This window comes from Aphis gossypii, chromosome 2, assembly GCF_020184175.1.
Source record: "Aphis gossypii isolate Hap1 chromosome 2, ASM2018417v2, whole genome shotgun sequence".
Lineage (NCBI taxonomy): Eukaryota > Metazoa > Arthropoda > Insecta > Hemiptera > Aphididae > Aphis > Aphis gossypii.
In genome coordinates this window covers 61,847,501-61,861,728 of record NC_065531.1, presented here as the reverse complement: position 1 = coordinate 61,861,728, position 14,228 = coordinate 61,847,501, and the positions used below count along the sequence as shown (strand labels likewise).

Below are 14,228 nucleotides of genomic sequence, written 5' to 3'. Positions count from 1 at the left end.
TAAGTTAAAGCTTACAAAGTGCGGAGGGCAGGTAGATAATCGAAAGATCCAGGCATAACGCATGTTATCTCGTTGTTTAGCAAAGTTCTAAGACAAAAAATTAAAATTAAAAACATACAAAATAATTTGTATTTTTTTTCTTTTACTAAAAACGCTTTTAACTTACAAAATTTTTAAATTATGAAGACCAATGAACATTTTGTTGTGTACTTGTCGAATCTTGTTTTCAGATAAGTTTCTATAAAAACATTACATTAATGACAATGACTCGAAAAAAGATTTTTAATTATAAATGACAATCTTACAATTCATATAATTTGATGGCACCTTCAAAAGCGTTTGCTTCAACGCTACTAATGATATTTCTTTTCATTTCTAATTTTTGTAAATGAGGCAACCGACCAAACAAACCATCAGACTTGATTTTTGCGATTTCGTTGTCATTCATAAGTCTTTGTTTATGAAATAAAAAATAATAATGATTGTCAAAGCTAATTATTTTTACGAACTGTTATTGACTTACAATTCGGTGGTGTAAATTGGTATGTCTTTTGGTATTTCAGTTAACGATCTTCCGGAACAATCGACAACCGTACCGTCACAGGAACAGTTCGATGGGCACGGGGTATCCGAGAAACAATCGGTGGCTTTAGATTTCATGTCATCTAGACCTGTCAACGAAATTATAGCAAATATTTGTATAGAATTCTAACTGAATAAATGTTTACCTAACAAATAACAATAAAAATAATACTCGAAAACAATAGGTTAATTTACAATTTGTAATATTGGTATACAATTTAAACATTTTAAATTTGTTTTATACTATAATAAATCAATTTAATATACTACCTAAATTATATTGTAATAAGAATTTTAATGTATTAATTTAAAAATTTAAATTCGTTTTATAACTTAATTATAGTAACACAGGCGTTTTATAACATTAATTCCGTGACCTCAATGTTCAAAAAACAATTTATTAAACATTAACAAATATTATGCATTAGTTTTTGTAACATTTTTAATATCTTATTTTTTTACCCGTATTATACTTTTTAAATTATAATCTTTGGAATTAAATTCATATTTTTCTTTTATATTGTATAATTCTAAATAATATATATTTTTATTTTTTTAATAACAAAATTACCTTTATAATAACATTAAAGATAATTTTAGTGATTTATTACATAATAGGTACTCGTTGTTTTACTATTGTTCTATAAATATTGCATAATTTTAATATTAAAAAGTTAAGACCTAAGATTTATAAATATCGTATAAAACGTAATTTATTACGCTGTAACATTTATAAGTTATGTACACATAAGTATTACGTTTTTGAAATATATTGTATACACATTTAATATAAACATGGAATATGGATACGTTTTCAAATAGTTTATATTTATGCGTTCTCAATATACCTTCATTATTCTTGAACCGAAAATCGTTTTATACCCTTTTTATTTTCCAAGAACATTTTATGATATTAGTAAGGTGTTTGTGTACCAGTAATTTTATTTCTACTTTAGAAAAAATCGATTTTAATATCCGTAGGAAAAATAACAATTTTTAGATTATTATTATGGTTCAGATGACAATTTCGTGATAATAATTTTTTACTACTTATAAACGAAACTGATGACTTACACTTGAATTTGTCGTTGCTCAAGCCATCTATTCTTCGTTTTTGTAACTTTTTCGGCGACTCACACCGAGCGGCGGATGTTTCTATTGGATTTTTATGCAAATATTCTGATAACCAACGCAAGTTGCAGTCACAGCTAAATGGATTTCTGCCCAAATGACTGAAATAAATAAATAATAAACAATCAAATCTTATATATTTTATTTTTCACTTTATTTATTTGAAGAGATAATAATTCTAGTATATTCTTTTGGCTAATGGCCCCTTGAAGTATGATTGTTTTGATGGCTATTAAGACAAATAGTGCAAAGTAAACAATACTAAACAATGACGATGGCGGGTTGTGTCTAGAAATAATAATGGAAGACACATCTGGTAGAATTCACGATGTTTTTATTTATAACTAGAGAAAAAGACATTTTTCAGGAAGTTTTCGTACAAAAAGTTTTTCAATGCTAATAATATACCACAACTATAATATGTATTCATTCCGACTGAATTTCGTTATGAACAGGAAACGGGCCGACGAAAAATAATATCCGGTAGAAAGAATAATCTCCTCTGGATATACAAAATCAAGTCTTCAAACCTATTATACACTATAGTCTATACAAAATTTTGTCTAAAGTTCATATTGAATGTTGTGGACGGTTTTCGTCTTGCGAATATTACCACAAAGTATATGGAAATGCGGGGTCGGCCATTTTTGAATTAATTTTGTTTTAAGCTAGTCGTTTATTTTGAGTTTCTAAGTAAGAAAAGCTAAAATAAATTTGATCGCATAAATTTGGATCAAGGCCGCAAAATGTCAACTGTTAATTTTTTCCACGGTACCAAGAAAGATTAGCATAAGATTGCCACATAAAAATAACAACCCGAGGTATTTTGATTGTTACTTTTTACAGTATCGGGGACGAGAGCCTTAGATGCCTTCACAGAGTTTTTTTTATTCAGTAGGTTTAGAGTTTTAACATTAATTAATTTAATGAAAATCAAATTTATTCATGAAAGCTTTTCGTGTACGTACCTATAATGGCATTTTAAACCTTAGTACAAGAATAATATTTTTAGAGTCGTTTAGAATTCAGAAATATTTGATCATTCTTTTTTTTTTTTAACGAAGATTGATGTTTTAACATTTTAGTAGGATTACGGATGTCTTGGCAGTAGATATTAATATTTTCGAATAAAGGTGAATTTCAATTATTTTATATTAAATATGGTAGTATAATTACATTTCATATTACTAAGAATTAATTTTCTACATAGAGTGATATATTTTATATCAAATATCAGTTATTATTTATTATGTATATATTTTATACGAATATTGATCTTTAAAACGTTGGAAGACGGTAGGTATGCATTTGACATCTAGTTATTAGAATTGAAAATGCGAATTTGGTTATACCTTTAAAACTTTATCTACCTACGTATAAGTATTAATTATTACACTTTGAAGTTTATTTATTGTAAATTTGTAAATAATAAACTAAAATCTGTAAATAATATTATTGTGGTACAACGCGTGGGAAGGTAAACCGATAATTGAATCATAACAACAATAATAACTAACTAAACATATATGATGTATTATAAATATATGTAAATATACACTACACTTACAGAGTTTGGATACTCCTCATGTAGTCGAATGTTCCATTTGCCAATGACTTTATGTTGTTATCATACAGTGAGCTGTAAACAATTTTCAATGTTTTAATAGTAAATATTTATTTTATTCATCTATAGATTTGAAAACAAAAAAGGCCATTAGATTTTCAGTAAGTGTGCTAAATTGACAATTCGCAATTATAGTATTAATTCAAACTCATTATTATGGATTTACAAATAATCTTAGTAAAAAAGTAAAGTAACTTAAAAGCTGTTTCTTCGAATTGTTTTGTTTTTGAAACGTTAACATTTTCAGAAAAGCAATTTGCCAAATAATAATTTTCTACAAGACACCAAAAACAATTCTCGAGAATTTGAAAATATGGTCTTCGAGTATATTTACAAATTTATAAATCAGATTTTAAACTATTGAATTATTAAAGAAAAGTAAGACGAGTATCCTTGTCTATCTACTCAGTATATATTTAAAAAAAAATACAGTAGCTATAAGTATAAATTATAGGATGGCGTCCGCGGGCTGATTTTAATTTAAAACAAGTGTCGGATTTAAACGAGAGCCATATTGAATATCGAATGATGAGACGGATGAAGAGAAAGAGGGAGAATGCAAGGAAATATTCATGAATATTCAAACTTGGCTCGGGAAATCCGAAAGCGATTGTTTTCACAGGTAATCCGAGCCCATATACGTACATATTGTATACACAGGTATTCGTATAACCCTGTGTGTATCTTTACATTTCAATTTTATTCAATCTGGGTCCGCCGTATACCTGACTCGGTTTCTTTTTTTCATTACACACAAGGCCGTAAAAGGAGGAAAAAAAATTAATAAACAAAACCGTCTACAGTTTTTACTCACAGCAAATTGACGCTGTGTAAATCTCTGAAAGCGTCTCTTCGTATACACGATATTTCGTTTGCGTTCAAAAGCCTTGAGAAAAACAAAATAACAACAAGAACATATAATAATATAGTTTTTGGATTATGTATTGTATCATTTTTTTCTTCTTATTTTTATACTTACAACAGTTGCAACGAAGTGAGGCCATGGAACACGCCACCAGGCAAGTCTTTTATTTTGTTGCCGTACAGCATTCTGTAAAAAAAAGTAAAATACATAATAAATTCAATTTTTCTGAATTATTGGGTCGATTCATCCTGATAAAATTACGCGTTTTTCTCGTTCGTACAAATTTTATGGATAAAAATTCGATTTCAGGACAATAAAAATAATATATATAGGTACTGTGGTTCACAGAATATCGGCCAGGGTAGTGTAATATACAGTTTATATACTGCCGAGAATAAAAATATAAAGGTTTAAAAAGTTATAGCTTGCAGGGAAGTTGTAAAGTATACGTTTTTCCTTTTATTTTTTATATATCGGATTCAGTTAATACCTTTAATACAACTATACTATATATATAATACGTATTATTATAACACACGTATATTGCTGTCACGTATTATGTATTTCGAAATATCGGTATAATAGTAATAATAATGTGTAATACGAGCGTATATATTTAAATTTTAAACATTATTTTCAATACACTCACTTACAGGTGGATTACACATTTTTTATACTCGACGGTTTTCGAAATATAATTAGAACTTTCGTTGCAAATGGCTTAAAAAGTTTGAATAACATTGCAGTCGCGTGGAAAAAAAATTATCATGATATTGTTAGTCATCTATACCAGTGCTATATGTGATAAACGCTTACATTTTTTCCGCTAACCAAAGAGTTAATAAATAAGTCTGAAGATAAAAGCCTAAGGCAAACTTACACGCCGCCTGTTATTGTCATTAATAATGGCTTTTAGCGAATTTACGACCGCCTAAACAAGAGCGCACCGACCCTTTGGCGTACATAAAAAAGCTCGTGGCACATTTGGAAACCATTCAAAATGTATTTTATTTTTTAAAACCCTATTTGCACCGGGAAAAATAACTTTAGGCGTGTATCGATACAGAACAAAAAAAGGTAATAAAACGAATAGCCTTTTTTTTTTTCAGAAAAATTGTGGATGGTTTTTTGCAACCAACAATTACGCGTGATAGGTCGAAAGCAAAACCAGTTATAGACCCACGTATATACATGATATTTTATGCACGCTATACTTCCAGCGCGAATGACTAATGTGCAACTGAAAAAAAACTTTAACATCGCTAAAAGACATTTTCTTGGGAGCTAAATCGTAAAATTATTTTATGATCTACAAGGAGAAAGAAGCGTTTCACATAGTTAATCATATGCATAACAGTGTATACTTACAGAGATGTTAACGACTTCAGACCCTGAAAGGCGTCCACTGATATTTTTGTTATCTGGTTTTTGCTGAGGTCACTGTAACATGTAAATACATATTAATAACTAAAGTAAATAGTTTAATGTTTTATTGAGAAGAAAAAAAAAACACTTCTTCCGCTGAAATACAGTAAATAATGGTTAAGTTACAATATTTAATATAATTGGCGTACAAAGAACGAAGTAACGTACAGTTTAGAACACATTAAATTTAGTGAAATGAAGCACGCAGTTATGTCAAGACCAATTACACTTGTAATGAATAAATTATAGATACAGTAAATTGATATATTTACGTGTTGAAAAATAACATATTTCATCAACGACTAAATTTAAATTCATATTAACCGGTTGTTATTCAACATTCAGCAAATATAAATGCTAAAATGCAATATGTCAGCTGTATACCTACGTATTATATATTATTTTATTAAAAAGGATTTTATTATTATACGCTTAAAGTGTACACGGCAAAACTATCATTATTCGATTATGTCGTGTGTTTTTAAAATCATCGTACACGTATTTACACGTAATTATTACAGTAAAGTTGTATTTGTACTTACATTCTTCGCAGACGTTTGTATTTAACGAACGCTTTGGGCAGGATTTCGGTGATTTGATTTTGTTCTAGTCTCCTGTGAAAAGTGATGAACCGTAGTAAATAAACTCGATAATTTATATTATCAATTAACGAATACATATTATATAGATATATGATGTAGGTATGCTTGGTGCGTGGGTAAAGTTGATAGGTAAGTCAATTTGTCAATTTATTGATTAAAGTACCTACGCTATCTCATAAAAATGAAATATGTTTTGCGTAGTTTTCATTATCAAATTATTCGATTTTTGTACTTTTACTTATCTTTATTCATCCGTGTAGAATAAAAATTCCATTACTGTTAATACAGAAATGAGACGTTTTATTCGTTTCCCGGAAAGTAAATATTGCAGTGACTTATTCTTTTTTACCCACGCGCCATCCATATATTTTATGTACAAAACATATTTAGATAAGAGCACTGGTTTGGTGGGGTGCGGGCTATTATTATAGTTATACTTACAGTTCTACGATGTCCTCCGGCAATTTTGTTGGCACCTTGGTCAACGACTTCTCCCTGCAATTCACGATACCCCCCTCTTCACACGTACACGGATGCGGGCACGAGGACTTTTGGTCTTCGACGCCAGGACCACATTCCACTGTCTCTCCGTCGAAATCGCCGTCTGCTAGGAGTTAAAATATAATCGTAAATTATGCTGTATTAGCCAAAGTGTCACAATAGCCTTATAAGTCTAATGAGACCCTGTAGACTAGATACCTACTATTATATAATTGTTGTTAGTCACAGTATATTATATATATATATATATAGCTTTTATATAGGTATACTTAATCAACTGAATACGTATAATGATATGTTTATGAGTTTGACTGTATTACTCTATATGGCGCGGTGCATAATAAAAGTTTAATCATTACGCGTGGTCCTTTAATGTGCAGTATAGATCTAATGAATACGATAAATTATTTGTTAAATTTTTTTTGATTTAAAATTATACGTTTAAAATATCAGGTTTTTATGTGAATAATGATTTAACAATATAATATGTAAAAAGTGTTAAAAAAAATTATCGAATTTACACATTTAATTGTGATTTAATTTCAAATTTAAAAGTACCTTTTTGAAAGAAATAAGCAATACGAATACGTTTTGTATAGGTATCGAGTTAAAAGCTATTTTTTATTTTTTCGAACAATCGTAAAATATGTTTGTACTTTAGTATAATTAAGAATTATGGCTGCATAATATATTTAAAATTATAATATAGTTTATGTAATAATAGTTAATTTTCATTTCGTTTGAAAACTGTAGTCGTAATAATAATTGTCAAGTGCTTAATTATTGACTTCTATACACACATAGAAAAATAATTGTTTTAATTACTAGTATAGTTTTTTTTAATTAAGAAATTTGTATTTTCATTGATAAAAATAATTTGCTTAAAGCTTAAATGTTATTCATACCACCTTCTCACTGGATCTGGGAGATAAAATATCCTGTTTTATAATATCGACGGCGGAAATTACATAAAATATCTAATATCCAGTGAATAAATGTTCTAAATGGAAAATTATTTTTAAATATTTATTTCTTATGTTATAATCGAAATCAAACTATATTATTAATATGAAATATGTAGATTTAAAGTCTTAAAGATATATAAAAAAATATCCGTGATTACATAAACTGACTAAAATCGATCATCGACAAAATATTTTTAAATTATGTCTATACGGTACAGCATATAACCGACTTTAAAGTTTATATTTGCGTATCTGATAATTGGTAAAAAAAAACATCAAATCGTCTCGATTGTGTTATATTACAATTAAAACGTCCGTCATCTTGTGTATCATAATATAACATATTATTATCATGTATAATTACCGCACTGCATGTGGTGTTTATGCATATCGGATAGTGGCAGACCAGCCATGTTTGATGGCCCGTAGCACTGAGTTGATGATCCTAGTCTAGGAATCCTTGGTAACCATTGCTGGTACAGCCATTCGAGCTTACAGTCACAGATGAACTTGTTTTCGGACAATCGAATGTTTCTCAGGCGGTAAAGGTCGGAAAACAGTCCTGACGGGAGCGTGGTTAGGTTGTTGTTGTTAAGAGTTCTGTGAAAATTAAAGTGGACACACACACACACACATATAAACAATTGGTATACATATATTTTCTAATTCCGTAGTGAGCGTTTTAATACTTACAGTATTTCCAGGTCTTTGAGTCCTTTGATGGCATGCTCGTCAATGCACAGGAGACGGTTGTTGTCCATTAGCCTGTGAACGAACGAACGGGCGATATTATATAATGAACTTTTTTTCTGTTTCTCTCACATTTAATCGTCAACCGTGAAAAATAATACCATTATTCGTGACGTTATTGAAACCGAACAGTGCGAACGAGACAGGACATGGCGGATAGGAAATAATGAAGAATAATGTATCGGAAAGTTTTGTCCCTTCGTTGTGACGATATAGAGGGATGGGTCGGCGGTGGGACATTTGAATTTTCTTTTTATTCATTGCAGACATTTTCATTGTGGTCGATTAAAAAATATGAAAGAAATAAACTGTTTCGGAGAACGAAAACGATTTCATAATGCGAAAGAATGAATCGACGACGGAAAGTTTTTTTAAAAGGGGAAAAAATTAACTCATAAATTGAAATTAAGCCTCAGCGTAAAGTCAATAAGTTTCAATATTATACCTGTTGGGGATCGTTGCGAATTTTTTTTTTTATTTAATTTTGTGTTTGTTTTGTTTAAATACTTACAAAGTTCTTAAAGCTTGAGCACCCTTCAACATGTTCTTCCCAACAAACAGCAAACGATTATGGCTCAGATCACTGTAAACATAAAACACCGTCATAAGTATTATAAGCAACATAATATATGTATACGGTTTATTATATACGAGTCATTTCGAAGTATTAAAATATAAACGCTGTAGCTAGAGGATGAAGTAGGTATCTCGGTTTTTCATAAAGATACGAGTAATGGAATGAAATATAGACATTTTATTATACATATTCGTGCGTAAAACGTTTGTTCATTATTTTTTTATTTAATTTTTTTTTTCAAAGTTTCAACATTTTTTTTTAAAATAAACTGTGGCAACAGTCGTATTTATATCAGTAGTGTCGCTTGTTGTAGCGTCTAATGGATTTTGATGTTTATTTCAAATAGAATAAAAGAGTGGTGTAAAAATTGACTATCATGTTTTTTTATTTTTATTCACTGTGAATTGTATTTTTACTTGTGTCTCGGGTTCGAAAGGGAAAAAAAGGAAAAAGTCTCCATTTTCCCGTTAAATTGATTAGGTTTTTCGTTCGTTCCATTAGTTGTCGCCGAAGGGCATCTCCGGGGACTGTTCCTGCTCTGCTCCGCTCCCGAGGTTTACCGGTAATTAACTTTACATCACTAAAGTCTCAGGATTTTCGAAGAGTAGGGTATATATATATATTTTTTTTTCGTTTTACAGGAGTAATAAAACGAACATTATTCAAACCTGGATGAAAGCGGTTCCGGAGGGTGTAAAATTATGAAAAATGAAAACCCATAATGTAACCGCACAATGAGAGTGGTATACAACACGACGTAACAATACATACAAATAAATTTGTTTTATTAATTAAATTTAATATTTATGGTTTATGTTACCGCAATTGTTCCGAATGTCTTTACATCAAAACCGTTATGCAAGACTGAAATATAACTAAATAATTGAATTCCAACAACATTCGTGAATTTGATTTATTCCGGTTTAAATATTAATAATAGTCTATCCCCTCACCCCACAGACAGCGATATACTTTAAATGAAAATCCGTACTTCAACGAATACGCATATATAATATGAACCGTCATTAAAACGGTGTCGACCGTGACGTTAAATACTGAAACGTGCACGTCAACGGCTCTTATGAAAAAACGTCACACATCCAGACGAGCCGAGAAAATCGGATCTTGGAAATATTGCCTTGTAGTGCAGATGTCTGTTAAACCTCTACAATACATTTTATGGTTGACGTATACATACAGACTTTTCGGTTTTCGTAAAAACTATAAACGAACCGTTGATACGTTTGCAAATTCAATACCGTGAAATATATCACAAAACAATAAGTTTTATTATACATATACCAATATCCACATCGTAGCGGTGTCGTACTGCTACTATAGCTACTGGAACTACATTATAATATAATATACTTGCACACGACACACTAGTGCTTTTAAAGTATAAAACTTTCGCGGGTGTCAAAAACAGACTGAAAATAAAAGAGACGTTTTAAAAATCGTACGATTAGGACGAATCGTACTATATAAACCGTAAAAATGGTGGAGTTGCTCGAAACCGGAAATTTTAATTGCTTCGTGGCGAGCGGGCGCTCATCGATTGTATTCTTCGACGATGCCGGATTATTAATTACATTTCAACTTAGGTGCACTCACCCACGCACTCAAAACACACTATACGGTTATGCCACGGAGGCGGATATTATGACTGTACGGAAAAAAAAAATGTTATTTAAAAATCATTGACGCGAAATACGTATACTTATCGATTTATATACACATAAGTACGACGTGCTGACCCACGCGGGTCGTCTTCGGATTGCAGCGAGATACGAGTAAAAGAAAATCCGTCGGTATACTATAAACTTCTATAATGATATTATTACAGCGTACGTCATAATATTATGTTCTACTCCGTCTTTTTTATTTTTTTTTTTTTTAATATCATATCATCGAAAAAAGCGAAATATAAATCTCCGTCGTCGCCGATCCTCTCGGGACACCAATATACCGAACCCGTACATACATACATACACGAAACATATACCATTATAATATAGAGATGTAATCTATATGATAATATACACGGGATTCCAGCGGTAATATCGGCGTTAGAATATTATTATGAAACTTTCAGACGGCCTTCGTCACTGCTGCCGCCCGTCCCCGTCGCGTTTGTAATCTCCATTTCGCGACAACCCTAAGCGAGAGCGGAGAGCGCCGCACCGGGACCCTATGTGTATATATATTCTTTTGTAGTCGTCGTCGTCGTCGTAGCCGTCGTCCTCAGCGTCGTCGTCGCCGTCATCGCAAGTACAGCAACAACAACGATGACTGATCGAACTAGGTGATTCATGCACCTTCGCATTATTATTAATCGAAGAATATTACGAGGGAGAGAGAAAAAATGTGCGATGCACTCATACTCGGTTAGAGACGGAGTGTGTGTGAAGAGAGAGAGAGAACGAGTGGACTGCCGCCGACGGTGACAGCTTTGCGGGCAATAATAATCATTTTCGGCGGGGAAAAAAAAAGGGGACGTCGGCCAACAATCGAGTCGTACCGTTTTCTTTTCGCGAAACCAAAGGGGCAAAAAACGATGCGTATACTATATTATGAAGAAATGACGATATTAATTTATGTGTGTGTGTGTAAGTGTGTGTATGTGTGTGTGTGTGTCTGCGGCGTGTGTGCGGTCGCATATGCGATTATGGGAAAACTTTTATTATTATTATTATTATTATTATTATATGACGCGGTGAATCATTCAAAATTGCCGGAGTAATGGTCAATTCTTGGCACAATCAACATTACGTTTTGTAATTTAACGTGTGCGTATTATTATTATTTTATTTTTACGTAGGTACTGTTTTTGATTTTTTTTTCTATTTACGCAATATTGTATTCAAGTCTTACGAAATACGTTATGGTCTAAAGTCGGTACAACTTAAATTCGATGAGAATCAATGATCGTTGTGTAGTATACAGGTAAATAAAAAAAAATTAAAGCTAATATATTTGCATTCATCAAAAAAGCATAACATTTTTATCGAAATGTATTTGCAACCTATAAAATTTACACCACTTTATTCTAACTATGGATTAATGTACAAAACGAATAGATTACATATTTTGCAGTATAGATATATATCGGTGATATTTATGGCTTTTTATATTTGGTTCGTTAAATATCGCTTTCATAACGTTGAAAACCAAACAACGTACGCACAAATCATATATTATTATAGTGCTTTATTTTTTGATATTTTTCATTTTAAAACGGCACTTCATAATAATGACAAAAATACGGAATTTAACGCTATCGCTAATATAATATTATATGTCGCAATGACGCCATGACGGATACATCATACATACTACTATACAGTATACAATACCATATGTTTGTGTATGAGACACGGAAAAACAATTTTTATAGATACACGAGTATACAGAAAATAATAGTTTAGAGGAATAGTTACATATATAACTGCAGCAATCTCTCTGTTGGGAATAAATTACGTATATTGTATACTAATAGTAGTAAATAGCCCTTTTTCGCCAAAATACTGATTTTTTGATTTACGGAAAAGCCTATTTTGCCGGAATAGAAGAGTCGTAATAATAAGTCAAATACCTATGTAGATTAATAAAATAAAATTATAGTTTTAGTAACATCACATATCTATTAGATTTAATATATTTTAAATTTTTTACTATGATACCAAACCATCATGATCGATAAAATATAACTTAACCATGAATAAATAACTAAATAAATTGACAAAAAATTAAAATAATTGGTTTCAAATTTTTTTTGGTGGAAACGTGAATTATTAGCCAAAACGGTCAATATTATTTTTAAATTTGGACTATATATGTAGCAGATTCCGTTTGATGTGAACACATTGAGTTCAGATGTAGGTATTTGCGATTTACCCAATAAAAGATGTTGCCTTTATAAAAACTAAAATTAAAAAAAAATATTTAGTTCCAAAAGAAGAGTGTTTAACGTTTAAGTTTAATAATTTTTATTATCTATGCATAAATTATTATAAGATTATTATTATTATTAAGAATTTTCCCTAAGAAAAATATATCATTTCGAGGCATAATGGCACTTAAAGATTCACGTAAAGATTATTATTTGATTTTGTCACATGTGATGGAAAGAAAGTCACACGTGTCATTTATTGTCACCACTTTTAACGCTCCCGATAGCTGCTTCATAATCTGTCCTGATAAAATCATCATCTTTAAAGTTTAATATTTTTTATAAATTTTGATATACTATAATATTATACTATATATTATATTTTATATATCATGATACCTGATCGTATAAGTTATTACATACATACACAAATGTTGACAACAAAACTCTATTTCGTTTTGTAAAATTTAAATGCTTAATAATAATAAAAAGAATTATTTTAACTAAACTATTAACCGAACCAAGTGCTCTCATAAGGTGGTTTTTGTTTTAATCTTGTTCACATACATTGGAATCGGTACTAGACCATTTTTACCATAATAGTGGCTGGCCACATTAAGCAGTGGTGCCCACATTAAACGAAATCTAGCGTAGTTTAGCACTTAACCTAAATACGGAGTTCGGTGTTTAATGATATAATATCTCAAGTGCTCAAGTGTTATTGTAAGTCTGCAATTTGTGCATTTAATATAAAATCGGCCGGACGTTTTTGTGTAAAACGACGTGTAATTGTGTGCCGGGTACCGCGATGATGATCATTAGACCGCTGTTTATATGACGTATAGAGTGGCGGTTACCAGCGTATACTGTACAGTGCATAGGCGTTGTTCATAAATCAAACGGAACATGATTTATACGTATTATAATATAATATAACGTTGCGTATTATTATTATATTGTATACAGTTGGACTGTTCATAGTGTTATTATACGATTTTAATCGGATCTGTCGCGAGATATGTTTAATACGAATTACTAAACTACGCACTGTTTTTGTATATAATATACACCGCTGCTGCTGCACGTCGAAAACGATACACAAATATATATATATACACATAGGGATAATTATTATAAATTGGACACGCCAAAACGCTATAATTCTATATACGTATACGAGCGGATCAAATGATATTTTAATAGTTTCGGTAAATGGTTCGTATTAATGTCGGAGGAGGTGGCCGTGTTGTGCACTAGTTATTAATTACCTAGTTATTATAGTAATACATAATATTATTATATAGTTTATAATAC

The 14,228-nt window shown here is 30.6% G+C and overlaps 1 protein-coding gene across 2 annotated transcripts in view; it reads right to left on the bottom strand.

Annotated features, from left to right (window-relative positions):
- LOC114126770 (protein slit) overlaps positions 1-14,228 on the bottom strand; it is a 131,322-nt gene that overhangs the window by 7,545 nt on the left and 109,549 nt on the right. Inside the window, exons 5-18 of one of the 2 annotated variants that reach the window (XM_027990778.2) lie at positions 8,957-9,028; positions 8,389-8,460; positions 8,060-8,295; positions 6,671-6,836; positions 6,170-6,241; positions 5,571-5,642; positions 4,317-4,388; positions 4,152-4,223; positions 3,281-3,352; positions 1,657-1,814; positions 524-671; positions 306-452; positions 167-238; positions 16-87 (exon numbers count right to left, since the gene is read on the bottom strand). In XM_027990778.2, coding sequence (XP_027846579.2) covers positions 16-87; positions 167-238; positions 306-452; positions 524-671; positions 1,657-1,814; positions 3,281-3,352; positions 4,152-4,223; positions 4,317-4,388; positions 5,571-5,642; positions 6,170-6,241; positions 6,671-6,836; positions 8,060-8,295; positions 8,389-8,460; positions 8,957-9,028 — 1,503 coding nt within the window. The remainder of the gene's footprint in view (positions 1-15; positions 88-166; positions 239-305; positions 453-523; positions 672-1,656; positions 1,815-3,280; positions 3,353-4,151; positions 4,224-4,316; positions 4,389-5,570; positions 5,643-6,169; positions 6,242-6,670; positions 6,837-8,059; positions 8,296-8,388; positions 8,461-8,956; positions 9,029-14,228) is intronic. The other variant, XM_027990779.2, reaches the window with a different exon arrangement.